Below are 13442 nucleotides of genomic sequence, written 5' to 3'. Positions count from 1 at the left end.
GATGACCGTGATGGCTCTGTGGAAGTTGTGTGGTGGGTAGGGGTCTGAGGGCGCTCCAAAGTAGATGCTCTTCATGGTCATGAGTGGGGTCCAAGTGAGAAAGGTCTGTTGGGTGGTGTCGCTAGGGGCAAGAGCTGGAGAGGTGCAGAGGGCTTGGTTATTGAAAGTTGTCGTAGATCATCTTAATATTGAGGTGAAATGTGCTGAGTCTGTTGCAGAGGCCATGTGAGGGTGGGCCGTCTGTTGTTTCTCTGCAGGATTTGGCAAATTCCTTGATGATGGAGAAGAGTTCCTTGGTGTTATGAGTGTTAGTGAGAAGTCTATCTTGGAGGGATTTCTTCTTTGTGGATTTGATGAGTAGGTGATGTGCTGTGGTGGCTGTGCATGTTTCTGAGATTTTGTTGTTCCTCCATGTCTTTTTGAGTCGTCGGCAGGAGCGTGTGGATTCTTGTAGTTTGGGGGTGAACCAGCTTGCTTTCTTGATGTGTCGTCCTGTGTCTTTCTTGAGGTGGACGAGTGTGTCGGCGCAGTTCGTGATCCAGTGGTGGAAGCTGCGTGTTTTAGTGTCTGGCGTAGTCAGTGGTGGAGTGGGTTGAGCTGGTCTTCAGTGACTTTGATCCAGCTTCTACGGGGGAGGTGGTAGGCTGCTTGTGTACATGGGTTTTTGAAGGAGAAGTGGATGCAGTAGTGGTCTGTCCAGAGGAGTTCCGTGGTGTGGCTGTAGGAGATGCTGATTCCTTTTGCGAAAATGGGGTTGAGTGTTTGTCGTGCTGTGTGTGTGGGGGCAGTGACTAATTGCTTCAGTCCTATATTGGCGAGGTTCTCTAGGAGGGAGGTGGTGTTGGGGTCATCATGGTTATCCAAGTGAAGGTGTAGGTCTCAGAGTAGGATGCCGTATGTGGAGGCGAGGGCATGGGGTGTGATAAGGTCAGTGATGGTGTTGGTGAAAGGAGCACATGAACTGGCCTGTAGATGAGGGTTCCGTGGAGAGTCTGGATCTAGAAGTGGAGGAGCTCCATTGGTGTCGTCCGGGCTGGTGGTCGACATGCAGAGGGGGCTTTTGTGGATAATGGTGATGCCTCCTCCAGGGTGGATAGGGCGGTCCTTCCGCAGGATCTTGTATCCGTCAGGAATGGGGAAGGTGATGTCGGACGTGGAGTTGGCGTTGTTCCAGGTTTCTGTGAGGAAGGCGACATCGGGCGCATAAGTGTTGAGGAGGTCCCAGATTTCTATTGCATGTTTGCATGGGGAGCGCACGTTGAGGAGGATACACTTGAGAGGTTTGTGAGCAGTGAGGTCTGGAAGGCTGGGGACTGCTACTGGGGTCCAGAGGTGAGTGAAAATGCTGCAGCAGTGTAGTCAGGAGATCGGTCCTTGGGTGTTGCTCGGCATCAAAAGCTGGTAGTTGTTGCTTTGCCAGGGTTGAGAGCGTGGAGGTTGCTGGAGTGGTAGCAGAGCGGGTCGGAGGACCAGGGTCCCTGGGGCTGGTACCGTTTTTGTCGCGGACGTGGGCAGACGGGCTTGCCTATGGTGCGCCTTCAACACACCAGGGCGTCCCCTCTGCACGCGTCCGCTGCCATTAAGCAGGGTTCGGTGGGATGGTGGGTCAGCTGGGAGGCGGAAAGAACACACTGGAGGTAGGAGGGGCCATGAGAGCAGCAGCAGAGGGGGAAAACTGCAGGGAAAAGGGCAGAAACAGAAAGAAACAAAAAGGAAACAGAAAGAGAAGGTAGAGAAAAATAAAAAGATGGAAAAGAGAAAGACAGCAAGAGGAGCAGAGCGGCAAAAGAGCTCTCCCACTGGACCACCAGGGATGACTCAGAGGCAGGAGCCTGTGCGTGGAGGTGGGCCTCGAACACCCTGCAATGGGGCTCAGGGGTTCAGGGGTTAACACTTATTGGTGGATCTGCGCGGGGGAAGAGCAGTCCCATTGACCAGGTCAACTTTGGGTTCTGTTAGCCTGTGCTGCTGGGTTCAAGTGCATTAGTGTGTTGCTTTTTCTCATGGTGTCATGATATGTGTTATGTTATTTGAAGTTATCATTTGTAAATTGCTTTCTTGTGCTGTTATTCATATGTAGTGGTGATTTACCAGATGTTGAGTATGTGTATGCATACAGTAACCCCTTACGTGCTCCCGTCGGCCGTTGGCCATTGCGAGCACTACCTCCCTGGTGCTGCGAATGGCCAACGGCCGACGCAGCCCCTCCCACTCCGTGGAACGCCCGCACAATGGCGAAATATTCGCCGCGGTAAACGGGGTAAATCCCTGACATGGTGCCGTTGCTCTTAAATTTTTTAGATCCACCTCTGACATGTAACATAACATAACTATAGAAAAAACTAAATAAGTAGTAAATAAATATTTTATTGCATTAATAATTGCATAATTTAAAATAGTATATACGTCTTTCCACAGGAACAATGTCAAAAGGTGAAAATTGTATCAGTGGGCATGCCTCTTTTTTTCCTGAATGCAAAAAAGTTTCATGCAGATTTAATGAAGATACATTTGAAGAATTCTGAAGGGATACAGCTGCACGACGAGCCCAGTAAGGTGAATATGCAGAGACCGGCTGTACACCTTTTAGATTGAGCAGTATCATAAGGGGGGCTTATATTACATATGGTGTACTGATGTTACTCCCAGGTTTAAATTGCCGCAGCACTTTTATATGCCTGTAGGTGTTGACAAGAACGGAAAGCCGTGTAAGGTAAAAATGAACGTCAATTCACCAAAAGGCCAGGGGTAGAGGAAGCGACATCACACACCATTTGACCTTTATATTCACTGACACACACATGCTTACACATACACACACAATCACACATACACACTCTCTCCTACATAAGCACACTCTCCCCTGCATGTGTGCACAGAACATACATTTCACTTTTTTTTTTTTACTTACCTCTGTTGCCGGGGAGGGTCATATTCCCGCTAATTGTACTCCATCTTCTATCACACTAATAGTAAATATTATACTATTAGTCACTATTTGTGTAATAAAAAAACAAATAAAAGCCAAGGAAATTGGAGTTCCAACCAATGTCCAGAAGGATGAGCTACCTCCATAAGGTCGAGTTGACCCAGGGTTCCGGGCACTGATTTTGGCATCTCTGAGGCCAGGGCTCGCAAATGTAGTCCCAGAGGTTGCAGGGGGTTGCAACTGCGACCACTGGTGAACCATAAAGATGTTCATGAAGGTAAAAGTAAGAGGGTTTCAATAAAATAGTTTTAACTACAAACGAATTACTACAAGTACTTAACTACATAATTTTTTTTAAAAATCAGTTTTCCCATATTTTCCCCTGACCTGAAAGAAACAACGTAGAACGTTATTTTTCGTTTTGAAAATATATATATATTTGTCTTACAGGTAAATGTCTTAAAAAGAATCCTTTGAGGTTTCCTCCTTCATTTGCTTGTTTTGAAAGACTCATTTGTTAAGCTCGAAGCAAAATACGAATTTAACAATAGATCACTTCAGATGCCTGCTGAAAAAAAATGCAATTAGCGACATATGTCAGAGGTCATAGCTGAAAATCGATTATTATTTGATGTAATTGTATGCAGCATTCAGTAAATTAACTGGCCTTACGAGACAGATATGGGGACTGCAGACATCCACCACCCTGCCCCCAACAGCAAGCAGCTTTCAACAAGTTGACACTCATATACAGACAGCTGTCATCCATGATGGCTGTTAGACCTGTCAGCCTTAGGGTGGTCTTCCCCCAAACGCTTTGCTTTTTTCCGTGCACTTTTGCTGAAAATCGTTTTTGTTGGCCTTAGGACTGTGTGAACTTTGCTATTGCTAACCAGTGCTAAAGTGCTTTTGCTCACTCACTTAAACAAGGTAAAAATGGCTTACACCTGATTGATATATCTAATTTACGTATCAATCCCTTGTGGGGTGGTATACTTTATATGCAGGGCCTGCAAATTAAATGTGACTAGTGAGCCTGCAGCACTTATTGTGCCACCTACTTAAGTAGCCCCTGAAAACATGCCCTAAGCATGCCATTGCAGCTTGAATACAGTTTTAAACTGCAAACTCGACTTGACAATATAACACCCTTACTGAGCCTCAGACTCCCCTTTTATTGCATTTAAATCATTCCTAAGGTAGGTCCTAGGTAGCCATGGCGCTGTGCATTGTAATTAAAAGGTTAGACATGTGCTTCTACATTTTTTGTAAGGGTAAGGAGTGCCTTCAAGGGGATTTGTTTTAGACTATCTCTCTGGATTAATTTAAGAAAACCAACTTTAAGAACTATTCAATGGCCCTATAGTGAAATCAATCAACAATAAACCTTTGTCCAAATTATACAAAAAATACACATTAATGTTCAACACAACACAAATACAAAAAAACATAAGAAAAACAAGGAAGACGGGAGTATATGAAATGGAGTTGAATTTATCATCAATATTAAAAGGCAGAAGGAGTTAGATACAAATATATAAACAGAACTACAGGAATATCAGTGATTGGCAAATATATAACTCTGTAGATACTGATGACACCTTTCCTGATTTTCAATTTGATAAATAGATAGGAAGAGGCGATGGTCGACGTTTCGGTCTCCTATGTATTCATCTACGAGCCCATCTTCAGGACTGTTAAATCTATATTTGTAATGCCCTGTAAGTCTAGTGTGGGTCAGACCAATGGTAGGTGGTTAAAACATGAACACGAGAGATTGCTGAGCCCTTCAAAAGCGATGTGAAACAACTTGTCTGTTGGTAAGTGAAGACGTGACTATCTTTATTACAAATCAGAGATCCTCTGACCCAGAGCGTTTTTCGTGCTGCTGCACAGATCGTTTGACCTGAAGATAAGATTGCAACTAATATGCCATCTAGCTATTCATACTGGAATCAGTTTCCAAGTGATTATAAGAGCACTACGGCTTTACTGCACGCCAGACAAGTTGCTCAGCCCTACGACAGCAGGCTTCAACATAACTTTACAGTAGTACTCTACACTATCAGAAGCTGTCTGCACTAATAGAAGAGTGCATCGTATCAATCTTCAAACCACCTATGGAACGACGATCCCTTGATTTGTAATAAAGATAGTCACGTCTTCACTTACCAACAGACAAGTTGTTTCACATCGCTTTTGAAGGGCTCAGCAATCTCTCGCGTTTATGTTTTAACCACCTACCATTGGTCTGACCCACACTAGACTTACAGGGCATTACAAATATAGATTTAACAGTCCTGAAGATGGTCTCGCAGATGAATACATAGGAGAACGAAACGTCGACCATCGCCTCTTCCTATCTATTTATCAAATTGAAAATTAGGAAAGGTGTCATCAGTATCTACAGAGTTATATATTTGCCAATCACTGATATTCCTGTAGTTCTGTTTATATATTTGTATCTAACTCCTTCTGCCTTTTAATATTGATGATAAATTTAACTCCTTTTCATATACTCCCGTCTTCCTTGTTTTTCATGTGTTTTTTTGTATTTGTGTTGTGTTGAACATTAATGTGTATTTTTTGTATAATTTGGATAAAGGTTTATTGTTGATTGATTTCACTATAGGACCATTGAATAGTCCTTAAAATTGGTTTTCTTAAATTAATCCAGAGAGATACTCTAAAACAAATCCCCTTGAAGGCACTCCTTACCCTTCCATTTACATTTACCAATGCCCTCAAGGGTATTCCGGGTTGCTCACTGTTATAAATCTACATTTTTTGTGTCCTGGTAGTGAAAAATTCCAAGATTTTTTTTCACTACTGTGAGGCCTACCGGTCCCATAGGATAGCATTCGATTGCCTTATTATATTTAATAAGAGCAAACTTTTGAATGAGACGAGCGTCCGAACCGCCATCGCTTTGGGATCGGGTCCTCCCGAAAAGTAGGCTTCAGTCACAACCTCATAAGTACGATCTGACCACCATGTACGCAATCGGAAACATGCCTTTTTGCATTGAGGCTTGTGCTGCCACCAGGAAAAGGGTTGCAGCACAAGCCTCAATTAAAAAAGGCATGCTTAGAAACATTCCTGTGCCAGGCACCATAGGGTGCATGGATGTTTCTGGGGGCACCACAGGTGCCGCCCAGGCCCAATAGTGGAGGCCCAGGGTGGTTAAGGGACCCAAACTCACTTTCCATCTTCCTTTTCATGGCAGTCGGTCTGCCATGAAAAGACAGAGGGAAAGGGACATAGTAATCCCGATGGCTGTGCCTGAACAGGCACCACCACCATTCAGGGATTACCTGTCCGACCGATACCCGAAAGGGATCTCCGATCCTGTTGGAGTCAGCGGTTGTTCCCCCCCGCCCGCCATGCTCGCATCGTAATCTGGCGGTTGGACCGCGACCTTGGATGTCGGGCGGACTGCCACCAATGGCCTGTCGGTGGCAGTCTGTACAACATCGTAACCGAGCCCTTCCTTTTTAGAATCTATGGAAATGTTATTCAAAAATCCTCTGTACTGGTAAATTTGGATTTTAAATTGCAATTTTGAAAATCCCCACTTTTAGAAAGGTGGCATTTTCCTGTCTTTGCTATTTGGTACCAGCAACCTGTCCCAATTCACATGACTGGGTGTAGTTGGCAGATGAACTTTTTTAATGTCTCCTTGATGGTCACAAGGATTAGGTGTGCCTGAATGAGCCATCAACTGGCACAATGGGGGCAGGCGGAGCTGGGAACAGCCCCCTTGCTACTGAACAGGCTGTGGTCTGGCTTCACACAAAGGAGTTGTCACCACTGCATTTTCCCTGTAGTCAGTTTGGAGCCAGGGCAGGGGTATTCAGGAAATTCAAAGCACTTCATGGGAAAACTTCTAGAAACTTCTCATACTTCAAAGAAGGCACCAGGTGTAAAAATAGGACCCTCATACCCACGCTTCAATTCACTTTCTGGACATGCAGAAGGACTCTCAGAGGACTGCCCACAGCTGTGACCTGCTGTGTACTACACAAGACTGCTTAGCTGCACCTGGAAGTACTGCTTTACTGCCTGGAGCTTGTCTTTAACCTTTAGAGGCCTGCTCCTTGAGCTATGCTACTGCACTTGATCCAGGGACTACCAGAGTAACTCCAAGGGCTAGTTTGTTGACCTCCTGACCAGAGCCTTAGGGGAATAAAAGACTCCCACCATCTTGAACCGCAAGTGGTAACCGCCTGTCTCAAACGATTGGTGGAGTTGCTAAAGGATCCTAGATAACCAAAATCCAGAACTCGGGACTTAAAATGTTTTTGACTAAAAACTGCCTTGTTGACCGAGAGAAGACTGGGTCCAACCTGCTTGTCTATCTGCCTAGGGTGCTAATACTAGTCAGCCTGCATTTGCAGTAGTTCTTGCTATGCGCTTCTCCGCATCAGCAAGTCCTACTGAGCCGTCCCTCAAAGAAGGGGTATCCTGCCTCCGAGAACTTTCGAATGCTACAGCCTCCAGGTTTGCCCCGCTGAAGAGTATCGACATCTACAAAAGAGACTTAGTCAGAATATAGAAATCTTAGCAGAAACTTCTTCCAGCGGCTCCCCGACAACAATTCCTCCTCCTCAGATTCCACCTGCAGCCTTTTACCATTGAACTTTACCTTCTCAGAACTTTTTCTTGAAACTTTCTTCTAAGTTCTAAGGTAAGCGCCAGCTGAGCCCAAACCATTTCTTGTATCTGAAGCGCGGTCCACTGGAATCCACCATATTTTTTAACTTTGACCCGGTCTCACCCAACTGGGTTTCCGCGGTTGCTGCTTTCATCTTTGAGGTGCTAGTTTTTACTAAAAACATTAAAAATTCATATTTTGGTTCTACTTCTTGGATTTTTGTTGCTTTTGTGACAAATAATTTCTTAAGTTTTGCTCTAGTTTTCTAAAATGGTGTGGATTTTTTCTTTTGGTGTGTTTTATTACTGTTTGTGTGCTGCATAAATACTTTACACGTTGCCTCTAAGTTAAGCCAAGCTACCAGAGGGTTAGACACAGGTTAATTTAGTGCCTTTTGAGGTTCACCCATACAGGTATTGTGGCTGTTGCTTGTCCAGGGTTAACACCCCGGTCAACCATCAACCCATTTTCTCACAATGGTCCTCACATTCGACCATACCTAACAGCTACTCAGCAACAGTATCCATCAGCTTCTAAAAGAACATCTTAATTGGAGACCTTGGTCATGCTCAAATGATGAGGGATTCCTTTCTCAATATGATGGCCACTACTGAAATCACTTTGGTCATCATATGGCCTTCCTACACTAAGGGGAGCCACGTGAACCTCAAGGACACCTTGCTGCCTAAAACTGTGGTGCTTGACTGATTATGCAGCAATTGTCTTTGACCGACTCCACACATTGTCCATTTGCAAAGCACTACCAAAGTTAGTGAAAACAATAAGCAGGTTTTTCTGACCATTTCAATAAATGTGCTGCATATCCACCTTGCTCGCAGCCATAACTGACTGAAGTAGAAATGTCAAGACCCTGCTGAAAGCTTTCAACCTCACCCTTCAAAATACAGCAGATACTCATGCCTCAATCAAGATAAGTAGTACATAGAGAAGGGGTCCCAGTACAAAATCCTTAAGAATGAACTGTATTTGAAAAAGTAGTTATGGATACTACAGAGGACCAAGTGCATGGATTCACTGTTCATTAATCACAATGAATCAAAAAGGATCTTGAAATATTCAATCAAACATCCTTAATACATTATTTGTTCCAATAAACGACAAAAAGAAGTGCCCCAGCATGGGAGAGGAGGGGGAGGTAGGATCAGTGCAAAGATGAGTGCAAGTGTTTGAGGAAATTCAGGGAAAGTGTCGGTTAAGACGACCCAAGTTTTAGAAATATATACAAATGCGTTGGCTTACACATAGAGCCACGGTCAAAACATTAAATTTTTAACAATTTCTTAAGAGCCATGTTTATACAACCATCCTGAACATATCCAAACTGAGGTCGGTGCTGGCAGGTAGAATGGTTGTCGACGTTTCAACCCCAAATGGGTTCTAGGTGACAATGTGACCTTAGTGAGGGGTCTTCCTCAGGACAGGGGGATGCGAGAGTGGAAGGGGCCAAAAGGCTAATTACAAATTGTATAGAGTCAGTGGTTTCAAAGGCTAACTAAACTCTCAAAAGGATAAAAGGGGGGAAAAACAAACAAATCTTATGTAATTACCGTGACACTCAATTACACGGCGATATCTACATGGTGGTATAGGCGCAGCGGCTCCAAACGTGGTGAGAAGCAGCCAACAGTAATCCCTGAACAAAACAAGGGAAAAGAGAAACCGGGCTGTAAACCTCGGTATAATAGAACCAAAAGCATGCAAAAACAGTGTCAATGCCTGCAGAGACCAGTGTGTACTTACTGGTTTTCAGATGTGTTTCACTCGTAAAGGTTTGGAGTTAATTAAGATGCTGCCGGGTTCGGTCAGCATACCACGGTCAGGAAAGGAAAACGCAACCAACACTATTCAAAACTAACCGCGGAATGAAGAACCGCATTTCATAATGTCAAAGATACCTGCACGCAATTCTTACTTGAGAACATGACCTGAGTGGAAATACAATGTCAGCAATGAATCCGAAGGAATCGCGGACTGGTGGGGACACAGATAAAGCCAGCCGGTGACGGCTCGACGCGTGCACGCAACGACACGCCAAATGCGTGAAGCTGTGGGAATGACGGCCAGAGAAAAAGAGTTGCACGTCAATCCCGATGATGATCGGGTCGGGGACGTAGTCAGTGTGAAAATTAATGTATCCACCCGGATTGGAAAACTTGATGCGATCCCGCATAGGGTGAAAAGTTAGAGAGTGCAAGTTATAAGCCACATAGTTATTGCACAAAACAAGAAGAGACATCTGCGAGCAGCCAGGTTAAAGATGAATGGCTCAACCCGGATTGGTGATTACTGGCGGAAAGCTGATTAAGAAATGCGATCGCGCCTGGGAGTGAGATTGCAAGTTTCTGGCACATAGTTAAAGCACAAAACAATACGAGAGTAGCCATCTCGGAGCTAATGTATATATGCATGAAAAACAACCCACATTGTATGACAGATGGCATAAAGGAACTCATGACAGTAGGAATAGAGACTCCCAGGTCTATTCTTGACAGAATAGATTTGTCCATATACCCATCAGTGCACCTCTCTCGCAGGAGGGTGGAGACATTTATGGCACAGGACCAGACATAAAAGACGCTTAACTCTCAACACAGGAGGGTAAGGCGTCAATGGAAAATAGAATAATCGTCAGCAACCACTTTATGTTAAAATCTGCAACAACCAGACATGATACCGCAAAGTAAAGAAGGGTAGAGTGTTAGAATAGTTTGTACAGAGATAACATGAGTAAAAGATACACAGGGGTGTTAAAGATGGTAAATCTAAGGGCACAGTGTTGCCAGTTGGGCATGGCTACTAACCATTTCGTTTAGAACGTTTCTTATTGAGTCAAAAAGGGACATCCACATGGATTCCCTGATGTTCAGTATTTGTCCAATGTCCCCACCTCTGGGGCCCACAGTGGCTTTTTCAAGAATGAACCAGCGGAGGGATTCAGGGACGTGTCCCAATCTCCTCAAATGTTCTACCCAGGTCCCAGGTCCCACGGACACTTTTTGGGTATACCCTTTTTTGGTAACATCAATCAAGCTAAGAACAATATTATTCCTATGGCACTATTAGGAGCTATCCACTGGCAAATACACCATCAGATGTCAATAAAGGATTTAGAAGTTGCAGATGTAAGGCCACCCACTAGGCAATGCACTGCAGATGCAGAGGCCAGCCACTACAATGATAATCAATTACTTTATAAAATCCATGCCTGTTCCATTACTCATCCATGCTAAGGAGAAGTGAACAGCAACCCATAAATGGTTTCAGGATAACAGCGACACAGTCCTTCAAGACATCAATGCCACATCCACTTTGTGCACGACATCCAAATAGACAGCTTCCTTCACTCTTTCCATTGATTATTTGATAGCACTCCTCCCTTCCCAGAAAGTCAAGTCACATGCAGACAATGTCATGGCATCTTTCCCTTTGACGATCCTGGGGAGTAATAAAATGCCTACTGAACTTCATCAGTGTAAACACTAAGGGCCTTATCATGAGATTGACCATCCTTGGGCCACCGTCCCAGCGGTCCGACGGCTGTGAGCCATTTGCCGTATTATGAGCTAGGCACATTGGCTTTGAGAAGACTGCGGCTGGACCGCTGACATCGCCAGCACACCCCAACCACCGGGGTCGTAGTTGGGGGAAAGCAGCCACCATTGGGTGGTACATATGCGCAACACCGCCATCCGTATTATGAATTGTCTTCCCGATGAGCTGACTGCAGTGGTCGGACTGCTGCCTAAAGGTTGTAAAAGAAGGATTTGGGGTGCATACTCACCTCTTTCAAGTTCTTCCCAACAGATTTCAACATAAATCCCTTCAACCAGGTCTCCCCTAAACAGGAGCATGTTCACTCAGAGGAATATGACTCAGTCTTTGTTCAAATACAGGTAAGTGCTTTAGTACCATGTACCCATTACCCGAACTGCCCACATAGGAGTCGGACTCCGGCAATGGGCAGATGATATTATTCTACATATATCATGCATATGGGTGCATTTGACACACATGCAGACAGAATGTACACACATGCATCAATTTATATGGAAATACATTGCCCACCGCCGCAATACCACCGCGGCCACACTGCCGCCCCATTGGAAAACTCATAATACAGCGGTCGGAAGGCCACAGGCGCAGCGGTCTCCTAGCATTCATGGATGCGGTCCTGTGGCAGTCAGACCCCCGAACTCATAATAAGGCCCTAAGTCAAGACGTTTTTCTGGACTGTTCAATGACAGTAAGAATCTGGCTGTTCTGAAGAAGCCTAATATGAACTCAGATGACCCAAGTAAATACAGTCTAGTCACTCACCAAATATTCTTTCAGAAGATCGTTGAGAAGGCAATTATTATCTAGCTTTGCAAGAATGTCAAAATCAATATTCTGCGTAGCTACTAACCCATATTCAGTCCTCTATGCATGACTGAGACAGCTACTGTCCAAGTAGTCCACAGTGTCCTTTTCATGTTCGACATAGGTGACCTATGTTCTTGTCCTTCTTTGGCTTTTTGCACCTTTCAATGTTGTGGAGCAACAAGCCCTACTCAACAGTTTCGCATCCTAATGGGCTCCAATGGATTCCTCCTAAGGTTAGTGGCAGGTCATGAAATCTGAATGTGGTGGGAGCTTAAAAATCTTTGTATTTTTTAGGCAAATGAGCAATCATGGCAAGTGAGTCTGACTTCCTTTACTGGGGTTTGGGGATTTCCCCCCAAAGAAAACTCCAGGAGGTTCTGAAGGAGCATTCAATAAATATTCCAACATATTTGTGATGTACCTGGCAATCATATTTGTTGGTTGTTGGGACTTACCCTCTCAATGAAATATGGTGGTTAAATATTCTGGGCATTGCAAGCAGCAAAATTAATATGGGTTTTGCCGGATAACATGTAATTTCCATCACTTAATTTTTCCATATAGCCGCTCACTCTAGATTAAATATGAACAAATCAAAGGTTATAAAAATTCTGCAACCCCAGGCCTAGCCAACAGAGCTCGACAAATTTTAGAGGCTTACTCGGAAGTGCTACTGCTCAATTAAGATCACATGATCAGGCTGCAACTGGTTTTATAAATAAATATCGCTGACAAAAATATCAGCCACAAAAATATTACCCCAAACATATTGAGGAAATAAATATTGACTTACATACTTTGAAAGTAAAGTCACAAATATGGGCAGCAAACTATTTTAACTTTAGGTAAGTATATAGAATTTGAACTATTATACTCTATTTTAATTTTAAAACATATATAAACTTAAAAAATAATATTACATTCAAAAAATATTATTATAAAAATACATGACAAATGTATAATTTACAATCATCAAATAAAAATATATGGTTTAAAATATTTGTAAAAAATAATACACATAATATTTAAAGACTAAAATCAGAGCTTCAACATAAATAATAAAAATAACAGTGATACAAATTAATAAACACTAGATGTTAAACATTTAATGCAAAACTATTCCTACAAAAATTAAATTAAATAAAATTGTATCTCAATAAATAACCTTTTAAAATAAGAAACAAATATATATTTTATACCATTTAAAACAATCAGATACAAAAGTTGACTAGGAGAGGCTTAATTCTCTACTACTACTCTGACCTGACACAGTAGGGAAAGTGTTGACCTTTGGTGGAGTCAGATTTCCAATTCCCACTTCAATATAAACAGCATTAGTGAAAGTGTTGGACTTTGGAGGGGTTAGATTTAACATTCCCTCTCCAACCTGAGCAAACTGGGGTTTGAAATGGGATACCGATTTATCCTGCGGGACACAGTTCTGTGGTTTATCAGTATTGCTATCCGCACCCCACT

General features: G+C 43.4%; 1 protein-coding gene across 2 annotated transcripts in view; it reads left to right on the top strand.

The window, feature by feature from the left end:
• The window catches only part of SLC26A7 (solute carrier family 26 member 7), a 699592-nt gene that overhangs the window by 618436 nt on the left and 67714 nt on the right, over nucleotides 1-13442 (top strand). For both annotated transcript variants that reach the window (XM_078687052.1, XM_078687051.1), the window contains exon 13: nucleotides 2419-2556. In XM_078687052.1, coding sequence (XP_078543178.1) covers nucleotides 2419-2556 — 138 coding nt within the window. The remainder of the gene's footprint in view (nucleotides 1-2418; nucleotides 2557-13442) is intronic.

This window comes from Lissotriton helveticus, chromosome 4_1, assembly GCF_964261635.1.
Source record: "Lissotriton helveticus chromosome 4_1, aLisHel1.1, whole genome shotgun sequence".
Lineage (NCBI taxonomy): Eukaryota > Metazoa > Chordata > Amphibia > Caudata > Salamandridae > Lissotriton > Lissotriton helveticus.
This window is presented reverse-complemented; position numbering and strand designations above follow the sequence as displayed.